The 22,655-nt window shown below is 44.6% G+C and overlaps 1 protein-coding gene across 1 annotated transcript in view; it reads right to left on the bottom strand.

The window, feature by feature from the left end:
• The window catches only part of ZNF827 (zinc finger protein 827), a 149,855-nt gene that overhangs the window by 5,349 nt on the left and 121,851 nt on the right, over positions 1-22,655 (bottom strand). The window contains exons 8-10 of the mRNA XM_068990219.1: positions 13,188-13,325; positions 9,298-9,469; positions 8,285-8,451 (exon numbers count right to left, since the gene is read on the bottom strand). Of these exons, the coding sequence (XP_068846320.1) occupies positions 8,285-8,451; positions 9,298-9,469; positions 13,188-13,325 (477 nt within the window). The remainder of the gene's footprint in view (positions 1-8,284; positions 8,452-9,297; positions 9,470-13,187; positions 13,326-22,655) is intronic.

Here is a 22,655-nt window from a genome sequence, read left to right as displayed (position 1 = left end):
GCTTTAAATGCATGATCTCGTTTTAGCCTTTCAAAAATCCCATGAGCCATGACTATTATCCTCCCCCTTTTACAGAAAAGGGAAGGGAGACAGAGCCAGGTTAACGTGGCCTCGGTCGTGCGGCTAGGAAGTGGTGGACCAGAGCGTCACTTGGTCTGATTCTAGTGTCTATGCTCTTCATCAGGGCACTGGGCTCTCCCTCAGAGCCAGCAGTGAACAAAGCAAGAGGCCAAGACAATCTAGAATCAGGAGACTTCTGCTTCTCTTCAAGACAGAGTGTCAGAGACTGGATTTGACCACCGCTACTGAAACAATGAAAAAAAAAACCAGACAAAATTTATCAAACAATAATCTTCACAACACTGGACGTGAGGCAACAAAGCGGAGTGACCCCTGCGAGAAAGGGAAGATAAGAGGCGGGCCCTCGGACTGCCCTGCTTGCCGCCTGGAGAGACTTCACCATCCAGGCTGCGGTGCAGGGATGGGGAACCACCTGGCAGACTCACTGAACTGAGGAGACGGAGCTGAGGCTCCGAAGAGATTAACATGCTGGACTTTGCAGGACAGAGCACCCGAGAGGAAAGAGAAGCACAGAAGAAGAACCCAGAGACCTGCAGATGGCCCCCCAAGGACACTCAGAAGAGTCGGGATCAGAGCCCGTGTGTGAGGAAACCGCCCAAAGGTAAAGGGGAAAAAGCCATCTGAAAGACTTCAAGAACAGTGTCTGTTTCCGCCAGCCAAATTAGAAAAGCTCATAGTTCCCAAGGCACTGGTAGAAAAAACATTTACTAGTGGCTAATGATTAGCCTCTCAGATGGAGCACTGGTCCAGACCTGCCTAACAAATCAGAAAAGCAAGACCCTCAAAAGATCAAAGTTGCCGAATAATGCCTAAGACAAAAGTCAAGAGTATTTATAGGGATATAAAGTATATTATATTTAAAGAGTATAAAGCCCCCAACAAGGTAACCATCACAGTGTCTGACATCAAACAAAGATGATCAGGCATACCAGCAAACAAGAAGACACTACCCCAAACCAGAAAGAATAATCAACCAATCAAATTCACCAGGAACTGACAAAGTTGCTAGAATTTACAGAAAAGGACAGAAGAACACTTATTGTAACTGTATTCTATATGTTCAGAAGTTAAGTGGAGATAGAAACGATATAAAAAAGACCCAATCCAAATTCCGAGAGGTGAAAATCATAGTGTCTGAGATGAAAAACAGACTGGATGGGATTATTAGCGACTTAGACGTGGCAGAAGAAAAGATCAGTGGACTTGAAGATAATCGCAATAGAAATGATCTGAAATGAAACAGAGAGGAAAAAGAGTCACAATCATGAAAAGAGCATCCGTGAGCTGTGGGATGCCTGCTGGTAGCTTAATATAAGTTCAAATGAAGTTTCTAACAGGGTTGGGGGGGCAGAAAAAATATCTGAAAAGACAAAAATTTTTTCAAATTTGAGGAAAACCCATAAATCTTCAGATCCAAGAAACATAATGAATTCTAGGCATAAGAAAGATAAAGAAATCCATACCAAGAGACATCATAATTAAACAGCTCTGCTGCTGCTGCTAAGTCACTTCAGTCATGTCCAACTCTGTGCGACCCCATAGACGGCAGCCCACCAGGCTCCCCCGTCCCTGGCATTCTCCAGGCAAGGACACTGGAGTGGGTTGCCATTTCCTTCTCCAATGCATGAAAGTGAAAAGTGAAAGTGAAGTCGCTCAGTCATGTCTGACTCTTAGCGACCCCATGGACTGCAGTCCACCAGGCTCCTCTGTCCATGGGATTTTCCAGGCAAGAGTGGGGTGCCATTGCCTTCTCCAATGCATGAAAGTGAAAAGTGAAAGTGAAGTCGCTCAGTCGTATCCGACTCTTTGCGACCCCATGGACGGCAGCCTACCAGGCTCCTCCATCCATAGGATTTTCCAGGCAAGAGTACTGGAGTGGGGTGCCATTGCCTTCTCTGAATCAAACAGTTCTAAATGAGTGATAAAGAAAAAATCCTAAAAGCAGCCAGAGGAAAAAAGCTACATTATGTGCAGAGGAACAAAAGAAAGTATGATGGCAGATTTCTCACTGGAAGCAATGCGAGGGAGAAGTAATGGAGTGACCTCTTTAAAGTATGAAAGAAACAACTGTCAACCTGAAACTTTATACCCAGTGAGCATACATCTCAAAAATGCAGGCAAAAGGGACTTTCCTGGTGGATCAGTGGTTAAAAGGTTCTGTGCTTCCACTTCAGGGGTCATGGGTTCAATCCTTGGTTGGGGAACTAAAGATCCCACATGCTGTGTGGTGCAGCAAAAAAAAGAAAGAAAGAAAGATGAAGAAAAAGCTAAAAGAAATCATTACCACAGACCCAAATTGTAAGACATGGTAAAAAGAAATTCTTCAGGCAGTGGGAAAATGACATCAAATATAAAAACATGGATCTACACAAAAAGAATGAAGAACACTGGAAATCATAACTGCATGAGTAGACAGACAACCTTTTCTGACTATTTAACATCTCTTTAAAATATAATAAAAGTAATTTTGTTCAAAAATAATGTAGCAATTATAACAGGTAAATATATGATGACAGTAACATGAAGGCTGGGAGAGGAGAAATTAATGTGAGGTTCTTATACTAAATGAAGTGGTATAATAGCACTTGAAGGGAAACTGTAATAAATAAAAATGAACATTATAAACCCCAAATAACTGTGATTGATACATTGTTCATGTTCAAGAGAGTCAATATTTAGATGTCAATTGTCCGCAAGCCAATTCAATGCAACCTTATAGTCTTAGGTTAGTTTAGCATTGCAGCTGTAAGGAGACTGTGCTTCAGGTCCCTTCAAATCAGCCAATTAAGTAATTTGGTGATTGCAAACTCTTAGAAACAAACTTTTTAACTATATTAAAAAAATAAGTCAGAGTTTGTATATAGGCATAGTGGATACATCTAGTATATCAAATGATCAGCGTTATGCTTGTTTTTTAAAATTTGGCTTTCAACATTTTCCTGGAGTAACCATGAATTACTTGTCCAATTAAAACGTGTGTAAAAAGAGGAAGGAAAAATATTTACCAGTTTACAATGTTTTCAGTGTTTCTCTTTGAAGAGCTGTACTTATGCCTAGAGCACCCAACTCTTACTTCAGTTGACAATTTAAAAACTTTTGCTCCTGAGCAGAAATGAACTTGGTTCCTGCACAGACAGGAGGTGACCTCACTTACTGACCCACGTGGAGGGATGGAACATGCCTTAAACCCACATCCCTCCCTTGGTACCCGGAAAGCCAGCACCACGATTGCCAGTCTCTTATCTAAATATTGAGCCAGTTCAGTCACATTTTGTAGACAAACAGAATATTTTCAGTGGGGGCCCTGAGTCCCCGGCATTGCCTCACCAAATCCACCCTCTAAGACTGGTCTTACCACCAGAATATTGTGCATGATTAAACTAGCTTTTAGAAATAAACCAGCTAATTTTGGGGACTTTGCTGGTTAAGATTTTGCCCTTCCACTGCAGGGGACTCAGGTTCAATTTCTGGTTGGGGAACTAAGATCCTGCAGGCTGCACAGTGTGGGCTAAATAAATAAAAACAGACAATTTTAATTACCATCTTTAAGAATAGCCTCAAGTACCCTCAGGCTTATGGCACTGGGGAGAGCTACCTAAATTAAGGAATGCGGATTCTCCAGGCAAGAATACTGGAGTGAGTTACCATTTCCATCCCCAGGCGATCTTCCTAACCCAGGGATCAAACCCAGGCCTTCTGCATCGCAGGCAGATTCTTTACGGACAGAACAGCAAGGGAAGCTGGCTACACGGGAGCCATGGCAAATACTCTGGGCTACAGCATGGGGAAGCAAGCCCCGCCCACTCGCTCTGTGATCCTCTGTCTACAGGGCTTCCTTTCCCCTTCACACACCCGCCTTCGCTGTGTCCGCAGGATGCGAGCCAGGGTGCCCTTGTCAGCCCAATCCAAGGCTCACTATGATCCCAGCGGTCACTGATCTTCAGCATCGTGAAGATTTCTGGTGGACACCTGTGCACAGGTAACGCAACCTCAAACTCAAGGACGGCCAACTGAAGAGAACTTTACAAATCTAAATATTTTGCAATTTAAAATGACAAAAATTGAGCAACTGAGCCCAGAAAAAAATACCAACCCTCTTTCTGCCTCAATACAAATACCATTACCTTTTTGGTGTTTTCATTTTTTAAAAAGTAAACATCTCAATTTAAAAATTGTTGCCATTAATTCCACAGTGGTTAAGAATAAGGACTTAAGATCCAGAATACCTGAGTTTGAATGCCATCTGTCCCACTCAGGAGCTGTATGACCTGGGACAAGGTATTTAACTTTGTGCTTCAATTATCTCATCTAATAATAATGGGAATAATATCAGTATCTCATATATATTTGTTGTGAGACTCAAGTGGGTTTTTATATGCAAAGCACCAAGAACAATGCCTGGCTCATGGTAAGCATTGTTGAAGACTGTATTATTGTATTATAAAAAATAACATACAATATTTATAAAATAATATTAATAACATTTTGTATTTTCCCATGCTGTTGTATATACCTGACATACAGTTGGCTCTCAAAAAATTTATGAAAATAATTATGAATTAATCATTTTTAAGTGATAGTATTATGTCTATGGAGTAAACTTATTCTGCATGCATGTGTGAACATGCCTAGTTGCTTCAGTCATGTCCGACTCTTTGCAACCCTATTGCCCACAGTCTGCCAGGCTCCTCTGTCCTGGGATTCTCCAGGCAGGAGTCCTGGAGTGGGCTGCCATTTCCTCCTCCAGGGGACCTTCCCGACCCAGGGAGGGAAGCAACATCTGTTAGGTCTCCTGCATTGATAGGCGGATTCTTTACCATTAGTACCACCTGAGAAGCCTTAAACTTATTCTACTCTCCTAAAATATTTCCTTAAAATTAAATTTTAAATTAAAATTAATATTCTACTGGCTGCTTTTATTTTTCCTACAGATAAATTCCCTGAAGTGGGATTACTGGGTCATGGTACATTACATTTTCAAGGCTCTTGGTATATACTAATTAGTTTTCAAAAGTTCTGCCACTCTGCAAGGCCCTGGCCACAGGAGGATCAGCAGCTTCTGGAAACAGTGGAGAACATTATAAGACATGCTCCTGACTTAATAGGTGACACATAAGCCACTTCTGCATTTTAGTTTGACTGCTAGCAAGGTTGAATATTTTTCCTGATATTAAGTGATTAGTTTTTATTTCTTTTATTGTGAGTTGACTGTTCATGTCCTTTGTAAATTCTTCAACTGGAGACTCTAAGTGTTTCTAACCAGTTTATATGAATTTTACATGCTGTAAATTTATTAACCTTTGGTCATTTTTAGAAACACATTTTACAGACTGTGGTTTTTTAACTTTTGCTTTCCTTTTGCAAACAGAAGAAACTTTCCTGTGTCAAATCTCTGTTTTTTTTTTTCCTTTGTGATTTTGTGTGTCACTCAATCTCTTACAAATCCTTCTCATTCTGGAAGTTTAATAAATATTCTATTTTCTTCAAGCCTTTCTAGGGTTGATTTGTTAACAGGGATGGGGTAAGTTATGTGGAATTATTTTGGTGTCAGTGTGACGTGAAGTACAGATGGTTGTATTTTCCAAAGAGCTGTTCAAATTCCTTAATGCCATTATTGCAACATTTAAAGACTGCAGCAAAATTTGCACTGAGAAAGCACCGGAGGGAATATCTTCCCTTCCTGGTGTTCTCTGCGGGGACAAGGAGCCAGAGAGGAAGAAGGTAAGGAAGAGTCAAACACTAACAGCAGACAGTTCCTCAAATTCCTGCTCGGCACTTCATTCACCAGCGAGTCTTGGGTAGGAGGGGACAATAAGGGAAGTGTGAAGAAGGACATGGATTCTAGGGAGACTACCTAAAAATCTGCAGTCCATGTGAGCTTATCCTGTAGGTCACGACCTCACTTAGGTAACAAGAAAGCACTCCAGCTCTCCCAGGGTACTGACACATAAGATGCCCATTTTTATGACAGGTAAATGAAATGACCAGGCTTCCCTGGTGACTCGGTTGTAAAGAATCTTCCTGCATGCATCTTCCTGATACAGGGATCAAACTTTTACCACTGAGCCACCAGGGAAGCCCCATTATAATGTATACATACTGTTTATATCACAACTTTGCAATCAGACAGCTTGTTGATTACAGACGCAGACTGACATATTTTGGGGCAAATTCAAACACCCAAAGCAGCACCTAGATACAAGAAACCCTCATTGTGAGACCTAGCTTATAACTAGGGTTCGCAAACTATAACCCTTGGGCCAAATTCAACTTTGTGTTTTTGTAAATCAAGTTTTGGTGGAACACTCCCATGCCCACTCTTTGACATATTATCTGTGGCTACTGTCCACCCAATGGCAGCACTGAACAGTACGGACAGCAACTGTATGGCCTGAAAGCCTGAGATACTTACTTTCTGGCCCTTAAGAGATATGCTGCTTAGCACTCCTAGCTTATAGAGCAGGATAGAACCTTATTCCCTAATAGCAGCACGAAAGGCTTCTACTGTGGTAAAGGAGAAACGTCTTTAGTGCATTTCACTCTGGGCTCTCTGCAATAATAAACAGGACTCTTCCGCACTATCTCAGAGGGAACAAGATCTCGCCGTGTTCCTTGTGGCAATGAGGAGGTGAGTGAGTCTGCAGCGGTCACTCGGGGAAGTGAGGTTTCCAGTGACGACAATTAGGTGACCAAGTCCAACATTTCTCCAGGCATTAGTTTCTACGGTTTCCTTGGGGTGGTGTAGAGGGGGCGTGGATCAGGGTGGGAGGAAGAAGGTTCCTGGCTGGGTTGAGGCGCACTTTGGGATGGAGAGGGTTAGAAGAAAGTGTAACAGAAAAGAGAAAAAAAAATCTGAAAGCCAGTGTAAATGGAAGTGAGGCTGGCCTTTCCCTCCACTGGCCACTCCAGAAATGCTGAATTTAATTTGTCTTGGATGTGGGTTTCCCAGCTCACCTGCTGCCCACGGTGCTAATGTGGTTACAGTCAGAAAACTGACTGTAAAGACGCACCTCCTCGCTCAGCATAACGGCTCTCTGCAGACCTCCGAGTCAGAGCTGCTCAACTTACTGACAAAAGCAAGCTTTTATTGCTGTTGGCACCACGGAGCCACGGCGACCAGTAAAGCAGAGAGAAGCGGTTCTTGTCCGTGCACGCCGCCAGCACAGCTGTCACGCAAATGCCCCTTCCCAAATCCGTCATGGGCTGAGGACGCAAGGGGCAGATCCACTGCCTGGGGCTGCGGCTGCGGCTGCTGCCGAGTCGCTTCAGTCGTGCCCGACTCTGTGCGACCCCACAGACGGCAGCCCACCAGGCTCCCCTGTCCCTGGGATTCTCCAGGCAAGAACACTGGAGTGGGGTGCCATGTCCTTCTCCAATGGGGCTGGCGGTCAGCAACCTCTGCTAGTGACCGGTAAGCAAAAGGCAAGGGGAGCTCCTCTTCATGGTCACTTAATGACTGCACGCTGGTGTCACTCGTAACCATCACTTGGGAGCGGGCGAGCGCATGGTGGAGTCAAATGTTAACATTATCAAATAGATGGCGTTAACCAGCACGGCCTTAAAGGAAAGGAAAGCGCGGGCAAAAGTCTTGGCTGCACCCTTGAGTGGTTTCAGGAGAAGCTGGTTTTCTTTGCGCTTGAACAGAGCTGCTGTTCATCACTCTGGAGGGTGGGGGGCAGGGCTGCAGTCTGAGGGAAGAGGAGGGGAGCCCGCAGAGCTAGGTGCGCTGGGCTCTGACCCCAGAAAATGGAGAGGGGCAGCCCTCTGCCCAGGGTTGCCAGGGGCCATCAGAACAGCGTGGACACAGTGGGCTCCAGCAGGGAAGCGGTCAGGGCTGGCTGTGGACCTTGAAGAGAAGGCCTGACCCCGGTGAAGCCTGTGTCTCCCTGTGTGGCACACCCAAAATAATATGGAGGGCGGAGGGCGGTTATAAGAGATCCAGGGTGCAAAGGCACAAGCCCAGGGCGTCGTCGAAGCTCCATGACTGTTACCTATGATGCTGATGACTGGGATGAGGAACAAGCAGAGCCTGTGACTATGTCAGAGAGGCGAGGCACCAGCCGGGCCAGGCAATGGCCTTGGGGCTACAGGGCAGCATCCTCTCGGAAGGAAATGTCACGGTGACACGGATGCCCCTGTCAGGCAGGGCGGCGAGGGGTGGAGGCGAGAAGGGAGGGAGGGGCCGACGGTGGGGGGTGGTCACCTGTGTGCTTGGTACCGATGTGCGCCTTTATCTCCGCCTCCTCCATGGTGACGAAGTCGCAGGCCGTGCAGCAGATGGAGAACATCCACTGCTCCTTGTCCACGTGGAGCGACATGTGGCTGACAAACTGGACGTTGAGCTCCGTCTCAAATCCACACACGTGACAGCTGTACCGGAAGAGAGACGTGTGAGCTTCTAAACGGAGGCTACTCGGGAGCACGCGGTCCCTTCCCAAATCCCGACCTCGATGTGCTTTGGTCCCACCAAAGGGCTAGGCATTAGGCAACTCCTCTGCTTTCTGGGATGGCTCGGAAGCGGCCACCGTGCCAGATGGATTAAATGCCCGCAGAATGTAACAATCCCATCCATGCTATCATGATCATATAGTTAATTCAAAATTACAGATTCCAGATGCTCTACATCATCTAACTGACTCCTCTGGGCAAAGGGGTGCAGGACGGCCTGGCCAAGATATTAGCGGAGCTGGTGTGCCGATAAACTCCACAAGCCTGGCAACTCGGGCTGTAAACAGCAACCACACCAAATACCGTCATGGTTGAATATGGAAGAGAAACAGGCAGCTCCAGGTACTAAAGGCTAACACTGCGAAGGGAAAGGATGAAATACTTCCAGGGCTATTTCCTCACGGTTCTCAGACTCATTTTTTCCTTAGGATAATTCTCAGGAAGCAGTGACTTGCTCAGTGATAAAGGCAGGAGCTTCCCAGCTGTAGGGACCTCCCAGCTAAAAACCCCCGAGCCTTCCTCTCTCCGGACCCCACCCCACAGCGCCACCTCCATGACCATTTCCCTTTTAATTAACTCTTCCCGGCCACCCAAGCCAGAAGAGGAGTCAGTGCCACACAGGGTTCATCCAAGCAAAGTCAATATTAAAAGGAAGCTCAGCCCTGAGGCTGAAATGAGACACTTTGTCACGTGTGCCCTAGCAGACGTGCAGGGGGTGTTCGAGAAAGTCTGGGCAGCCTGGCCTGGCGGGCTCCACGGGCGGCTCACCTGTAATAATAAGGGTGCTTCTTCCCATCACTGCCTTCGGAGGTGACGGCGCTGACAATGTCCTCGGTGTCCGTGCTCACCAGCTTCACCGAGTGGACGGTCAGGTGCTGGTTCAGGTTCGCGCGGCACTTAGCAGCATAGGGGCACAAGTGGCATTTGTATTTTCTTTCCTCTGGGGGAGAAGGGACAGGAGAAAACCCAAACCACGCTCAGAAAGGAAAGCCCAACACCTTGCAAAAGGCCACTCAGAGGTATCCAGGACAGGAGGGCGCAAATCTCATTTCCAGTGGGGACGAAGTGGACTCTCTGGAACTGTGAATATCTAAAGAGTCTTCCGTGATGGATCGAGTGGTAAAGAATCCGCCTGCCATTGCAGGAGACACAGGAGATGTGGGTTCCATCCCTGGGTTGGGGAAAATCCCCTGGAGGAGGGCATGGCAACACTCCAGTTTTCTTGCCTGGGAAAGCCCATGGACAGAGGAGTCTGCTGGGCTACAGTCCATGCGGTTGCAAAGAGACGAACACAGCTGAGCACACACGCACATAAAGCCTTCACCTCGTGGCTCCTACGTTGATACTTTCAAAGATAAAAGAAAATTTCAGGGCGACTGCACCATCTGCTTTTTTCTGGATACCCAGAGGCCTCTCTTCCTGATAACGTGAGCCCCATACAGGCTACAAGAATACTGTGTGTGTGTGTATCCACGCCCCCAGGCGTGTGGGTCCAGGGTGGGTGCTGAGCTGAGGAAGGGCATGGGAATCAGCCTGCCCAGGGCTGGCATGTAAGTGACACACCATCATTTTCCCTAAGCTCCAGGCCTGGGCCAGTCAAGAAATAAACACGAAGAAAATTAAGGTGCGGGGTTGGGGGGGGTGGAGGAATGAATCAGATGAAATAATTGAATTGGAAATTTTCATGGTACATAAATAAAATAAAAAACTTTAATTATATTTCTTAAAAGAATTCCTTTCATAAAACCGACAATGTTTCAGGGCCATTTTCAGAGTGGCATTCTGAATTCATTTGACTAATCAAGTAAATTAAAGTAAAAGGAGCCGGCTTTGCTTTTAGGTACAGCAAAAGATAACAGATGGCAGCAGAGGAAGAAAACAACTTCCTCTTCTGTCCTTAGTTCTGACTTTGTAATGGCTTGCCTTAAAGAAAATACCTGTCTGTCTTACCTGCATCACGGGGTAGAGTGCAAAAAAACAAGTTTTTCTGCCACAAAATTTAAGGTATCATTATTATTATAGGTGGTCCCCAACATCTGAGGTGCTGGTGGCTTGGGTTCAGGCAGGGCTGGGGAGGAGCCCTACCATGTAGAGAGAAGAGTCTTTTCTTTAGAATTTTTGCATTTCTATTAATAAGCGAGGTTGTTAAGCTTTGATATTAAGATTGTTAAGTTTTGGTATTAAGGTTACAATTTCTCCACAAAGTGAACCATTGAGCTTTCTTTCTCTTTTTTCCTTTTTTTGGCCAAGCCCCTGTGGAATGTGGGAGCTTAGCTCCCCAACTAGGGATCAAACCCTCATCCCCTGCAGTGGAAGCATGGAGTCTTAACCGCTGGACCACCAGGAAAGTCATTATCTTTTTCTATCATTTGGAGTAGATTAACAACATCAGAATTTTCTAGTCTTGACAGGTTAAAAAAGAACTCAGCTGGAAAAGTTTCTGGACCTGATACTTTGTATTAATACTGTCTCCTCATCTTTCCAAATTCCCCTTTGGCAACCAGTTTATTTGAGGAGGGCATGGCAACCCACTCCAGTATTCTTGCCTGGAGAATCCCATGGACAGAGGAGCCTGGCGGGCTATGGTCCAAGTTTCTTCCCATCAGCTTCGGTCAATTTTGGAAATATTGCTTAAATTATCTATGTCATTTAAAGTTTTCAGCTTTTTTTTTTCCCTGCCTTTATTTTCCGGTAATTCTTTAATAACATCTGTAGTAGAAATCAGGCTTCCCAACATAAATGTCCATTAATAGATGGGTGGATAAGCAAGATGTGGTAGCTACATCAATGAAATATTGTGTGTATGCATGCTAAGTCACTTCGGTTGTGTCCGACTCTTTGTAACCTCATGGACTGTAGCCCACCAGGCTCCTCTGTCCATGGAATTCTCCAGGCAAGAATACTGGCGTGGGTTGCCATGCCTTCTTCCAGGGGATCTTCCCAACTCAGGGATTGAACCTGCATCTCCGGCACTGCAGGCAGATTCTTTACCACTGAGGAACCCCCTGAGAAATATTACTCAGCCATAAAAATAAATGAAATTTTGCTATCTGCAGCAACATGGATGGACTTGGAGAGTATTATGTTAAGTGAAATAAGCCAGACAAAGACAAATATTGTATAGTATCGATTATATGTGGAATCTAAAAATAAAGCAAAGTTATTTTGTTAAAATAATTTAACAAAAAAAGCAGCAGACTCACAGAAATAGAGAACAAACTAGTGGTTACTGCTGGAGGGGAGGGGAAGTTAGGGGTGGGGAAGTGGGAGGTACAAACTACTGGTGTGGGATAGACTCAAAGATGCATTGTACAGCACGGGGAACATTCTGTAATAACTGCAAATGTACAAAAGAAGAGTTAGGCTTCCTTTCTCATTACTAATTTTGAATACTTTTGCCTCCTTTCTTTTTCTTAAACAGACTTAAGGGGATTTATCCATTTATGATCTTCTTCCTAGAATTTGTTCTTTTACTAATTCTTTATGATGAGTGCTAAGTTACTTTATTTTTGTTTTTCTTCCCTTCTAATTAAAACATTTAAGTCCATAAATGTTCCTCAGTCCCGAGCTGCAGCTGTGTGTTCCAGGTTTAGGTATGAATGTTCCCCTTTCATTCCTCCTAGATGTCTGGAATTTGTGATTTTCTTCATTTCCTTTGATCTGATTAGGTAGGGCATTTTATGGACCCTTGGTTATTTTAAATTTCATTGAAGTATATTCAGAGAATGTGGCACACAGAAATTCTACTTTTTTGAACAAGTGAAAGCTTTCTTTGTGGCTAAGTATATGACTAAATTTGGTCTTTACTGGTTTAATATTTAAGATTCAAAATATTAAAAAAATAGATATATAAAGAGAAAATTAATCTTGCTATACTAATACTGTCTTGCTTTTTTGTTTTGTGTGATATATAAAACTTTTATTTTATCATTTTCTGTTTGCTTTAAACAAGACACATTTAAATTTTTCAACAAGGCTGATCTTCAGTGTAAAAATTCAAACACCTCATTTTCTTATTTCCATCTTGCTTTCTGTTTAATATTGATTTTGCTTCACTTCTTTTTGTCCTAGCTTATTATTGTTGATTGATTAAGTTACTATTTATTGGGGTTTCCACTTCCCAACACTCAGAATCAACCATAATTCTCTTATTATGCATAAATAAAGACAGACACTATTTCTCCACCAAGGTGTTCTTTCCCCTTCCTCCCACCTACCACAATGAGATGAATCCAATAAGATAGAGTGCAGTCACCCACCCCCTATGCCTTCAAGACAAGAGCAATAAACTCCTTACAGTTGAGAAATTTCACCTGAACACACCTAAATGTGAATCTTTTCTCATCAATCCTCCTTGAATGCAACAGATCCTTTCAGTACATGAAGACTCCTTTCGAGAGCCTAATTTGAACGTGTCAGGTAAAATGACTTGAAAAGGTCAGGATAAAAACATTTATACCACTTCCTGGTTTAATTAAAAAAATTTTTTTTTTGTCTACACCAAGGGGCATGTGGGATCCTAGTTCCCTGACCAGGGAGTGAACTGACACCTTGGGACTGGAAGCATTCTTAACCACTGGGCTGCCACAGAAGTTCAGAAACACAGATTCTTGATCATGAAGAAGCCAGTGGTCCAGAGGGGGAAGGCCCTGACTCACCTGTGTGCAGAGACAGGTGTCGGGACAACGTCTGCTGTCGGCCAAATACTTTCCCGCACACGTCACAGGGGAAGAGCTGGTCGTTGAATTTCCAGGAGGGCAACCCGTTTCCTGCCTCGAGGACTATCTTTTCTGTTTCTGGGCCAAAAGAACAAAGCAGTGTGAGGAATAAACAAGGCGACGGAAACACGTTTCAGCCTGGTCAACATTCAAGTTAATGTTCAACATTCAACTTAAGCCAAGGCTTCCTTCTAAAGATGGTGGCTGGTAAACTACAAGCAACCTCTGGTCTTCATGCTCCTCTCCTGTCTCTAAGAAGGCCATTCTTGAAAACTGTGGTGGCAAATAGACCCCTATTTTAGTCAAGTCTCGTATGGTTTCTCTCCTTCCTCACTAAAGGTCTGTGGACCCAGCCCTTCAGCAGGTGGACAGCATGGCTTAGCACTCTGCTCCAGAAACAGCAGGCACTCTATAAAAGGTGCTCAGTGAGTGAACGGTTGAGCTGCATGTTACAAGTCCAGAAATGCAGACTCTTGCCTGTGAGTGTGTGCTAAGTCACTTCAGTCATATCTAAATCTTCGCAACTCCATGGATTGTAGCCCGCCAGCCTCCTCTGTCCATAGCATTCTCCAGGCAAGAATACTGGAGTGGATTGCCCTTTCCTCCTCCAGGGGATCTTCCCAACCCAGAGATTGAACCCACATCTCCTGCGTTAGCAGGTGAGTTCTTTACCACTAGCGCCATCTTGGAACGCTGCAGACTCTTGCCATCAGACAGTAAATCAAGAATGCCAAAGCTCAGATTCTGACGTAAAAACAGATGGTTCCAATCTATTGAAAGGATTACACTTTCATTTTCCTTTACGCCCAAAACGTTTTGCCCTATGTCCTGGGTTGTGCAAAATCCTTAATGAGGAACCAGTGGCACATAGACTCAAGGATGACAACTGTGTACTGCTTGCTATGGTCTGAACATGTGAGTCCCCCCAAATTCATACACTGAAACCCTAATGTTCAAAGTGGTGGTTTTTCAGAGGTGGGGTCCCTGGAAGGTGGTTAGGTCATGAGGGTGCATTCTCACGAGTGGGATTAGGTCCTTAAAAAGGAGGCCCCACAGGGTTCCCTGCCCGCTCTGCTATATGAGGACTCAGCAGGACGTAGGCAGTCCGTGTCCTGGAAGAGGGCCCTTGCCTGACCACGCCGGCACCCTGCTCTAGGAGGGCTTCCAGCCTCCAGGCCTGTGTGCAGTACGTCTTTATTGTTTATAAGCTACCCAGTCTATGGTATTTTGTTACAGCAGCCTGAGTGGAGTCAGACTCTACTCCACATAAAACACCCCCATGAAAGAGTATACAACCAAAAATTCCTCAAAGGTCTCATGATGCTTGGGAAAATGAGAGCCACAAGTTATCTGTAAGTAATTCAGAGCCATGAATGACCTGCGTGGACCTTAATACCTTCTTTTGACATCTTAAAAAGGGTTTATTTTCTCATCATCATCCATGGGGTTACCTTTCATCTTCTCATCTATCCTCTGTCCATGGGATTCTCCAGTCAAGAATACTGCAGTGGGTTTCCATTTCCTTATCCAGGAGATCTTCCTGACCCAGGGATCAAACCCACCTCTCCTGCACTGCACGTGGATTCTTTACCAGTGAGCCCCCAGGGGAGGCCCATATTGCTTCTCATGGAACTTAAGGATTACATAAACATTCCTTCAACAGTAAGATAAGGGAACAGGTGACAGAGTCACCAAAAGGGGGAAGGGGACACTTTCATGAGGACACTTGTCTGGGCCCACTACAGCTTTCAGCCTCGCCCTGAAGAGCAAGACAAATAGTTTACTGAGTCAGTATCTTGTCCTTCATCTCAGTAAATTATTGTGACTGTTCCTACAGCATGGTGGTGCTTTATACAACCAGATACCACGTGGCCATAATTTTAAATGGTGGAAGGAACTTTCCATAAAATCAAGCAGGTGAAAACATTCAGACCACCGGGCAGAGATAAACATCAGAACAAAGAACCTGACTTCCCCCAGTTTGGTGAAACTGCTTCCCAGATACAAATACAGGCTTCCACCTGCATGTGGGTGAGTCAACTGGATCAATTTTCATTTGAATTCAGACTTGCCAGATAGTGTAATCTCAGGAAAGAAGGCAAATATGAATGTATGTTTGGAAGGGGCGGGGGACTGATGGTGAAACTGCAAAAATGTTTGCTGGGAGGCACCTGCCAGCAATCCTAACACTGATATGGCCCATGTATTGATTGATCCTTGTTTGTTAAATGTGGCTCTTTGGGCCTCAGAGACAAGACTGAGTCTTCTTACTAGAGTAGGAATGTGTGACTACAAACCTCTGCAGGGGAAGAGGCGGAGTTGTGGAGGAAAGAAAGGGCAAAGGGAGCTATGGGCTCTGATATGTGAGGACAAGAACCACTCTCGGATAACTGTCCTTGAGTCCGGGCTGTGAGCATTTCCACACACGGCATGAGAGGGCATTTCAGTAGCTTTGAAGTGTGTAATCACAACAGGGCTTCAAAGGAGGATGGTAGTAATAATTATAAGGAGAGATCAAGAGGGTACAGGGTCTTCCAATACACTCCCAACAAGAATGAACTAATTGGGTCACAGACTGAACAAGCAGATGCAATTATAACGAGAGAAGTCTCTTAGTAATTCTTTCAAGTATAAGTCACATGCTTGAGAGGTTGAAGTGTCTTGAAAAGTCCAATTGCCTCCACTGGTCTAGAAAGTGGTTAGAACCATGAAGGCTGTGCTGTGGGGAAGCAGAAGGACTGCCCGCAGACATGGTGAGGCAGGTGGGGGTGTTCAGCCCGGGTCAGCGCCCCTGCCTGCCCCGGCCTGGGCCCCAAGCCCTGTCCAGGGACCAGCTCCCCCCCTCCTTGCTGTCTTCGTTTGCTTTGGCCACCTGTTGCCATTTCACACACAGAAGCAAGGCAAGCAGGCCATCGCACGTCCCAGAACATGGGGTGAGGCTGGGGATGGAGGTGCAGGGGCAAGAGAAGAATTAGAACTTTGCCCAAACAAGTACTAGAATCAAAGACTTGCTCTTCTTTCCCCAGAGCTGAAATGGAGCCCAAGGGATGCCACGTTCTTCCATGTTTCCTGGGGATGGTGTCACCTGCCTGCTGTGAGAGAAACCTCAGAATCTGTTTTGATTCCTCCCTCCCTCTCTCTGTCTTTTAGCACATCCAGTCGGTCACCAAAAGCTGCCCATCTGGTTCGAGAGCGATAGCTGAATGTGACGGACGCCCTGCAAGGCCACGTTTTAGGACCATTGTCTGCCTTCTGGAAGCAGGGCTGGTTCCAGGACCATGGAGGCCTGGCAGCTGGGGCCACCAGCTCTCCAGGACACATTCTGGAAGAGATCCGAGCACTGCCCTGCAGCTCTTGAGGATCAAAAGTTACCAAAAATACTGTAAACTATTTAAATTGTGAACCCTATAGATAAATGTTTATAGAAATGGATGTGAGGCCTATACTAATTTCTTTGCATTAGTGATACAGACTGTAGCCGTACATTAAGAAAACCACTGTGGGGACAAGTGGCAAGTGCCCCTAGGGTGTGCACCTTTCGGCTCGCTTCACAGTCACAGGTACCATGCTCCATTATCTCCTCCTCCAGAGACCAAAGGAACTGGCCTGGATACTGCTTAACTGAGTCATCATCGCTCACCAGGAACACTGCCAAAGCCTCCTAAACAGACTCGCGGGTACCATTCCACCAGCCCCTCCTGGAGATTCCCGGATGACCTTTCTGAGGCACAAGGCAGGTCACGTCTCGTCCTGAGTTCCCAGTGGCTGCAACAGGCCAAACTCCTCCTGCATAGGGATCCTAAGATTGTCCACACACTGGCTCCAACCATCTCCCCGCTTCGCCTTCCCAAAGGCTCAGGGGAGTGAGCGACTCTCCTTTCGGAAACAAGCTAGTCCCTCTGGAGCCTTCTGGCGCCTCTTCCGCACACAGACTCCAGCTCATTATCCAGCCCTGTCTCGGACCGCATCTCCCTGGTCAAGCCCTTCCCAGTTCCCCAGGCAATGTGTCCTTCCCCTTCTCTGTCCCAAAGCACTTTTCTTGGATACACGATTGCACCACCTTACCTGTTACATCATATCTACATATCTGCTGCTGCTGCTGCTGCTAAGTCGCTTCAGTCGTGTCCGACTCTGTGCGACCCCATGGACGGCAGCCCAGCAGGCTCCTGCATCCCTTCTGTTAACGTATTATACGCATCTTCTTAACACAGAGCACCCAGTGAGTCTGACATGCGACAGTGCTCAGTAATTATGTTCTCTGGCTTCCCCTTCCTATTAGAAGGTGAGTCATTGAGGGAGGGGGTTCTGGAGGATTTATTTATTCATCCTGGGCATAGGCACAGACCTGATATATAGCAGGTGGGAAGTAGATAGCTGTTGAAGAAGTGAATGACTGAATGAAAGGACCCAAGTTTGGCAGGGAATAAACATTATTCTTATTTTATACTGTGAAAGACTGCGGCTTGGAAACAGCATTAGTTAAAGCTAATGGCCGATTCAGGGTAAAAAAATAAGGCTACTTGCTTTCTGAATGGTGTCTTAACTCAACCCCAAAACCATGATTTAATGATTTTTATTAGAAATGTTTGCAGTCCTGAGCCATATCCCCAGAGGGCCTCTCTCCTTACTTCTTCCCAATAACAAGCTCCAGGATTATTCTCTTCAAGATGCATTCTCTGGCAGACACTGCTTTTTGAAACCCAACAGTCATTCTCAACTTTCCTCTCCCTGTCTAATTCCCACTGTAGAAGCAGCTGGCGGGGGTGGGGGGTGGTGGTCATGTGCTAAAGTTATGACCAATAAAAAGGCTTTTGCTTTCCTGATAAAGAGAAAGATATACTTGGTGTTGGCCTTCTTCTTTTTCTTTCCTTGAACACAGAGACAATGTATGGGGTTATGGCAGCCATTTGGGGCATATGAGGCCCGAGGTGAAAGCCAACGTGTTAAGTATGGAGAAACGGAAGGGTCCTGGATGGTATCTTCCAGTAGCTGAATAAATGGCTGAAACCACCCACTCTGGACTTACTTTTTAGATAAGGAAAATAAACCACTATTTGTTCCAGCCACTGTCAGTTGGGTTTTCTTTTACTTATGATGCTCTTAATTGAAACTCCTCCCATGATTACTCTTTAACTGAGGACTTTGGAAGTTAGGTCTGCCTTTGACAAGCTGTATTCCAAAATTCCTGTATCCCGTAAAGAACCCTCCGTATTCACTGTCAACAGCAGTAAGTGTACAGCCAGCTGAGCATATTTCCGTCTTAATGATCTTCTGTTCCCTCAAAAAAAAAACTTTTTAAGTTAAGAAATTTGCTTTTTAAAAACTTTTAATTGAAGCATAACACATAACAGAAAAATTCACATAACACTAACTGCTTTGTAATCAGTGCAAAATTTGGAATACAGATATTATTTTTTAAAATTTGCTCTTATTTCCACATTCCTTAATATTTGTTTCATTATTTTAAGAAGCTGTGAATAATTTTCTTCATTTCCTTTATAGCAAAATAGTTAAAAGATTAAGCCTGGTGTGCTGCAGTCCATGGGGTTGCAAAGAATTGGACATGGCTGAGCGACTGAACTGAACTGATACCTTTTAATACAGTGTCTCAGAGGATTCTGTCTCCTACAAAGCATTTTATTTCCCCTTATCTTCTTATACTCTGGTTCCTGAGATATCCATAAATTGTTCCCATAAATTCCTGGCTACTTGGTACTATTTGAGTGGATGTTTTTCTCTCTACTTTTCTACCCATAATATTCGCTTTGAATTATCATTTGGATCTTTCCCTCTTCCTTAAATACATTTTTGTTTTAAGTGAAGTAATAACTAGGTATACAAGAGCAAGCACTTTTATCTCTTACAGTATGGTTCAGAATATAGAAAGAGGGTATTTGGAGAGTCACCCCATCTTAGCAGTCCCGGTATAAGGCTCTTAGCTCCTCCGCTTTGTGGTGAACTGAGAACCCTCATTCATAATGATGAGGCTCAACCGCCAAGAGATAGGATGCCAGACTCGCCTCTTGTGATCCAGTGATCTGAGGGGACAGGTCTCATTTTACGTGCAGGTCCATCAAGTATTTCTCCAAAAATTTCCATGCAATAAACCCATCTGGTACAGATTGGGAGGGAGCTTCATCAAACTCTATGTGGCAGAACATCGGATCCAGTAGAGGACTCAGCTTTCTTTGACTCCAACCCCTTCATTTCCAGGAGGATGAAACGAAGCATAAAATTCCAGGGCCTCTTCCATCTCACTGCACCTCACAACATGTACAGGTTTGAATAAGAGAATCAAGGTTTCCAGCATAACTAAGGCTCAGGGAGGAACCTTAAGGATCATTTTGTTCAGTTCTCTCTTCTTACATATAAGGAAAACAAGGCCCAGAGGACTGAAGTAATTGTTCAGGTACCTGGCTAGTGACTCTGAGAGTGCAGTGACCAGACTGGGTCTCACTGAAGCTCCTCCAAGCCACATGGAATCACAGACAATGTTTACAACAAACAAGGAAGGGATTTTTCTTTCTCCTCCTGTGTTTTGGCTCAGAGTTTAAATTCTTGGTTACAAGGGGACATATGTAATTTAGCAACAATTCACAGAAACTACGATTTATTTCCACCTCTCTCTCTTTTTTTTCAATTGGAATATAGTTGCTTTACAATGTTGTGTTAGGTTCTGCTGTACAGCAAAGTGCATCAGTCATATGTATCCATTTATCCTGCCTTTTATGGGTTTCCTTCCCGTTTAGGTCACCACAGAGCACCGAGTAGATGTGCTAACCTGTGCTACACAGTAGGATGTGTATACATCAAATCTCTCTTCTTCAAGGTGTCAGCCTAGTCTATTTCCAGCCACAGAGAAGTTAGAGACCAGTATGTCATGAAGGAGAACAAAGAAAGAGCAAGAGGAAGGTCAAATGGGAAAACTCTAAAAGCCAAGCCCCTCTGAGGTACACTACTTCTCTTTGGGCCTTTCATTGACATTTGGGGAACATTTTTGTTAAAAAACAAGCAAAACCTCTCAAAGAACAAGAGGGGCAAAGGAAAGGACTTTAGTTTGCTTCTCAGCTTTAACAACGTTTAGCTCCCTGCCTGGTGTATCATCAGGCTTTGTTACTGTGTTTGTGTGAGAGGATCCCTGTATCTCCTGCCAAAATAATCCTCTCAAAGAACCATCTCTCAACCTGACTTTGGCAAGAGACACGTGGAGAGAGAAGGCTTTATTTGGTTAAAGTCGTAAGCAAAAGATTGGCCAAAGTGTGACCTCAACGCATAAATAACTGTCCAGATTGACTAAATCCGCATCAGCTGCTCAATGTGGAAGAGGCTCTGGGGCCCCTTGGGTTTTCCGTGATGACAGATGGTATTGTGATTCTCTCTTTCATCATCAAGCCTGGAGAGTTGCGAGGCATATCTCAAATGAACTTCTGAAACCCTTGGCATTTACAGTCCATACTCTTCTATAGGTTAGAACCTATCTGGTCATTTCCAGGCAGGGCAAGTGGTTTTTCTGGTAAGTCTTTTCCCTCCTGGTTCTGTCCTTTGATTTCATGGGCTTAAGACAAGCTGCTTCCTTCTGAGGGTTGCTTGTGAGTTAAGGAGGGCCAGTCATGCTTTAGGACTCTTTGGGGGTCAGTAGCTTTGAAGGGCTACAGTCCACAGGGTCACAAAGAGTTGGACACGACTGAAGCGACTTGCACCACGCAAACACGTGGCATCTTCGCTATAGTGTTTGCAGTTCTATATTCTTTACAAATTTCTTGTAAGGATCATTGCAACTTAGGGTAATCTGGCAGGTCCTAACAGATCTTTATTTTGGGGGGCTCCCAAATCACTGCAGATGGTGACTGTAGCCATGGAATTAAAAGATGCTTGCTCCTTGGAAGAAAAGCTATGACCGACCTAGACAGCATATTAAAAAGCAGGGACATTACTTTGCTGATAAAGGTCTGCATAATCAAAGCAATGGTTTTTCCAGTTGTCATGTATGGATGTGAGAGCTGGACTATAAAGAAAGCTGAGTGCTGAAGAATTGATGCTTTTGAACTGTGCTGTTGGAGAAGAATCTTGAGAGTCCCTTGGATGGCAAGGAGATCAAACCAGTCAATCCTAAAGGAAATCAGTCCTGAATATTCATTAGAAGGACTGATGCTGCAGCTGAAACTCCAATACTCTGGCTACCTGATGCGAAGAACCGACTGATTGGAAAAGACTCTGATGCTGGGAAAGATTGAAGGCAGGAGAAGGGGACAACAGAGGATGAGGTGGTTGGATGGCATCACGAGCTCTATGGACATGAGTTTGAGCAAGCTCCAGGAGTTGGTGAGGGACAGGGAAGCCTGGCGTGCTGCAGCCCATGGGGTCGCAAAGAGTCGGACACGACTGAGCGACTGAACTGAACCGAACAGATTAGGTTCCCTAGAACCACCTCTCTGCAGGTCTTGGTGCAACCAAATTTCCCTTTAAGACGATTCCAAATACTTTTCCAAATTAAGGGATTTTCTACTCGTCAAGATGTCAGATCAAGGAATAGCTAAGCTAGCAGAATTTAGCAAGAGTCAATCTGCACTTGATTAAAAATACCGGGCAGAGATTTTCAGGTATAAAAGAGTTCATGGTCTTGATCTTTTTTGGGGGCTCATTTCAAACTTCAGTTCAGTTCAGAAGCCCTCATCTCTATATAACCTCACCTTATCAATCAATCCACTAGAAATTTGTACGAATTTGGATGTTGCTTCTACATTTTTCCTCTACTTGTATTTCCAAGATCAGCGGACACTCCATAAATGCTTATTGAATAAATGAGACCATCATACCCCCAACATCATAACAGGTGAACTAAATGGCAACCAAATTTTACATTGCAACATGGAAGCAAACGGACAATATTGACACAGGAGTGACAGCCAAGAGGCTTTGGTTATTATTCTTTCCAGTTACACAGACCAGTGAATACTTCTCTTCTTAATGATGATGATAAGATTTGAAGTCTTAGCAAATGCTAAGAATGCTCAGAATGTTCCAATGTGGAGAACATTCACAAATCTTTGTTAGAAAACCATCAGGCTTGGGAGCTGTCATTCTTGTGTCTTTGTGGCAGACACTGCTCATTGCTTACTCCATAGCTAACAGAGCTACAATTTTTTTCTTTAGGGGAGCACTGTGCCTCATTAAAAAAAAAAAAAAAAGCATGCATTTCCCTTCCCAGTTTCCACTGCTGGTAGGGTGTAGCCCTAAAACATGATTCTGGTCAATGAGATTCATCATACTTGGGCAGCTTATCTTCATTATGCAAAAGAGCATCAGAGTTTCTTAAAAGTATATTAGAACCTGCTATATAGCATAGGCTGCTCAGCTCAGTGGTCTGTGGTGACCTAGAGGGGTGGGGTGGGGGTGGAAGGGAGGTCC

Source organism: Capricornis sumatraensis, chromosome 17 (genome assembly GCF_032405125.1).
Source record: "Capricornis sumatraensis isolate serow.1 chromosome 17, serow.2, whole genome shotgun sequence".
Taxonomy (NCBI): domain Eukaryota; kingdom Metazoa; phylum Chordata; class Mammalia; order Artiodactyla; family Bovidae; genus Capricornis; species Capricornis sumatraensis.
The sequence above is the reverse complement of the archived record's forward strand: the minus strand, read 5'-3'. Positions and strand labels throughout refer to the sequence as shown.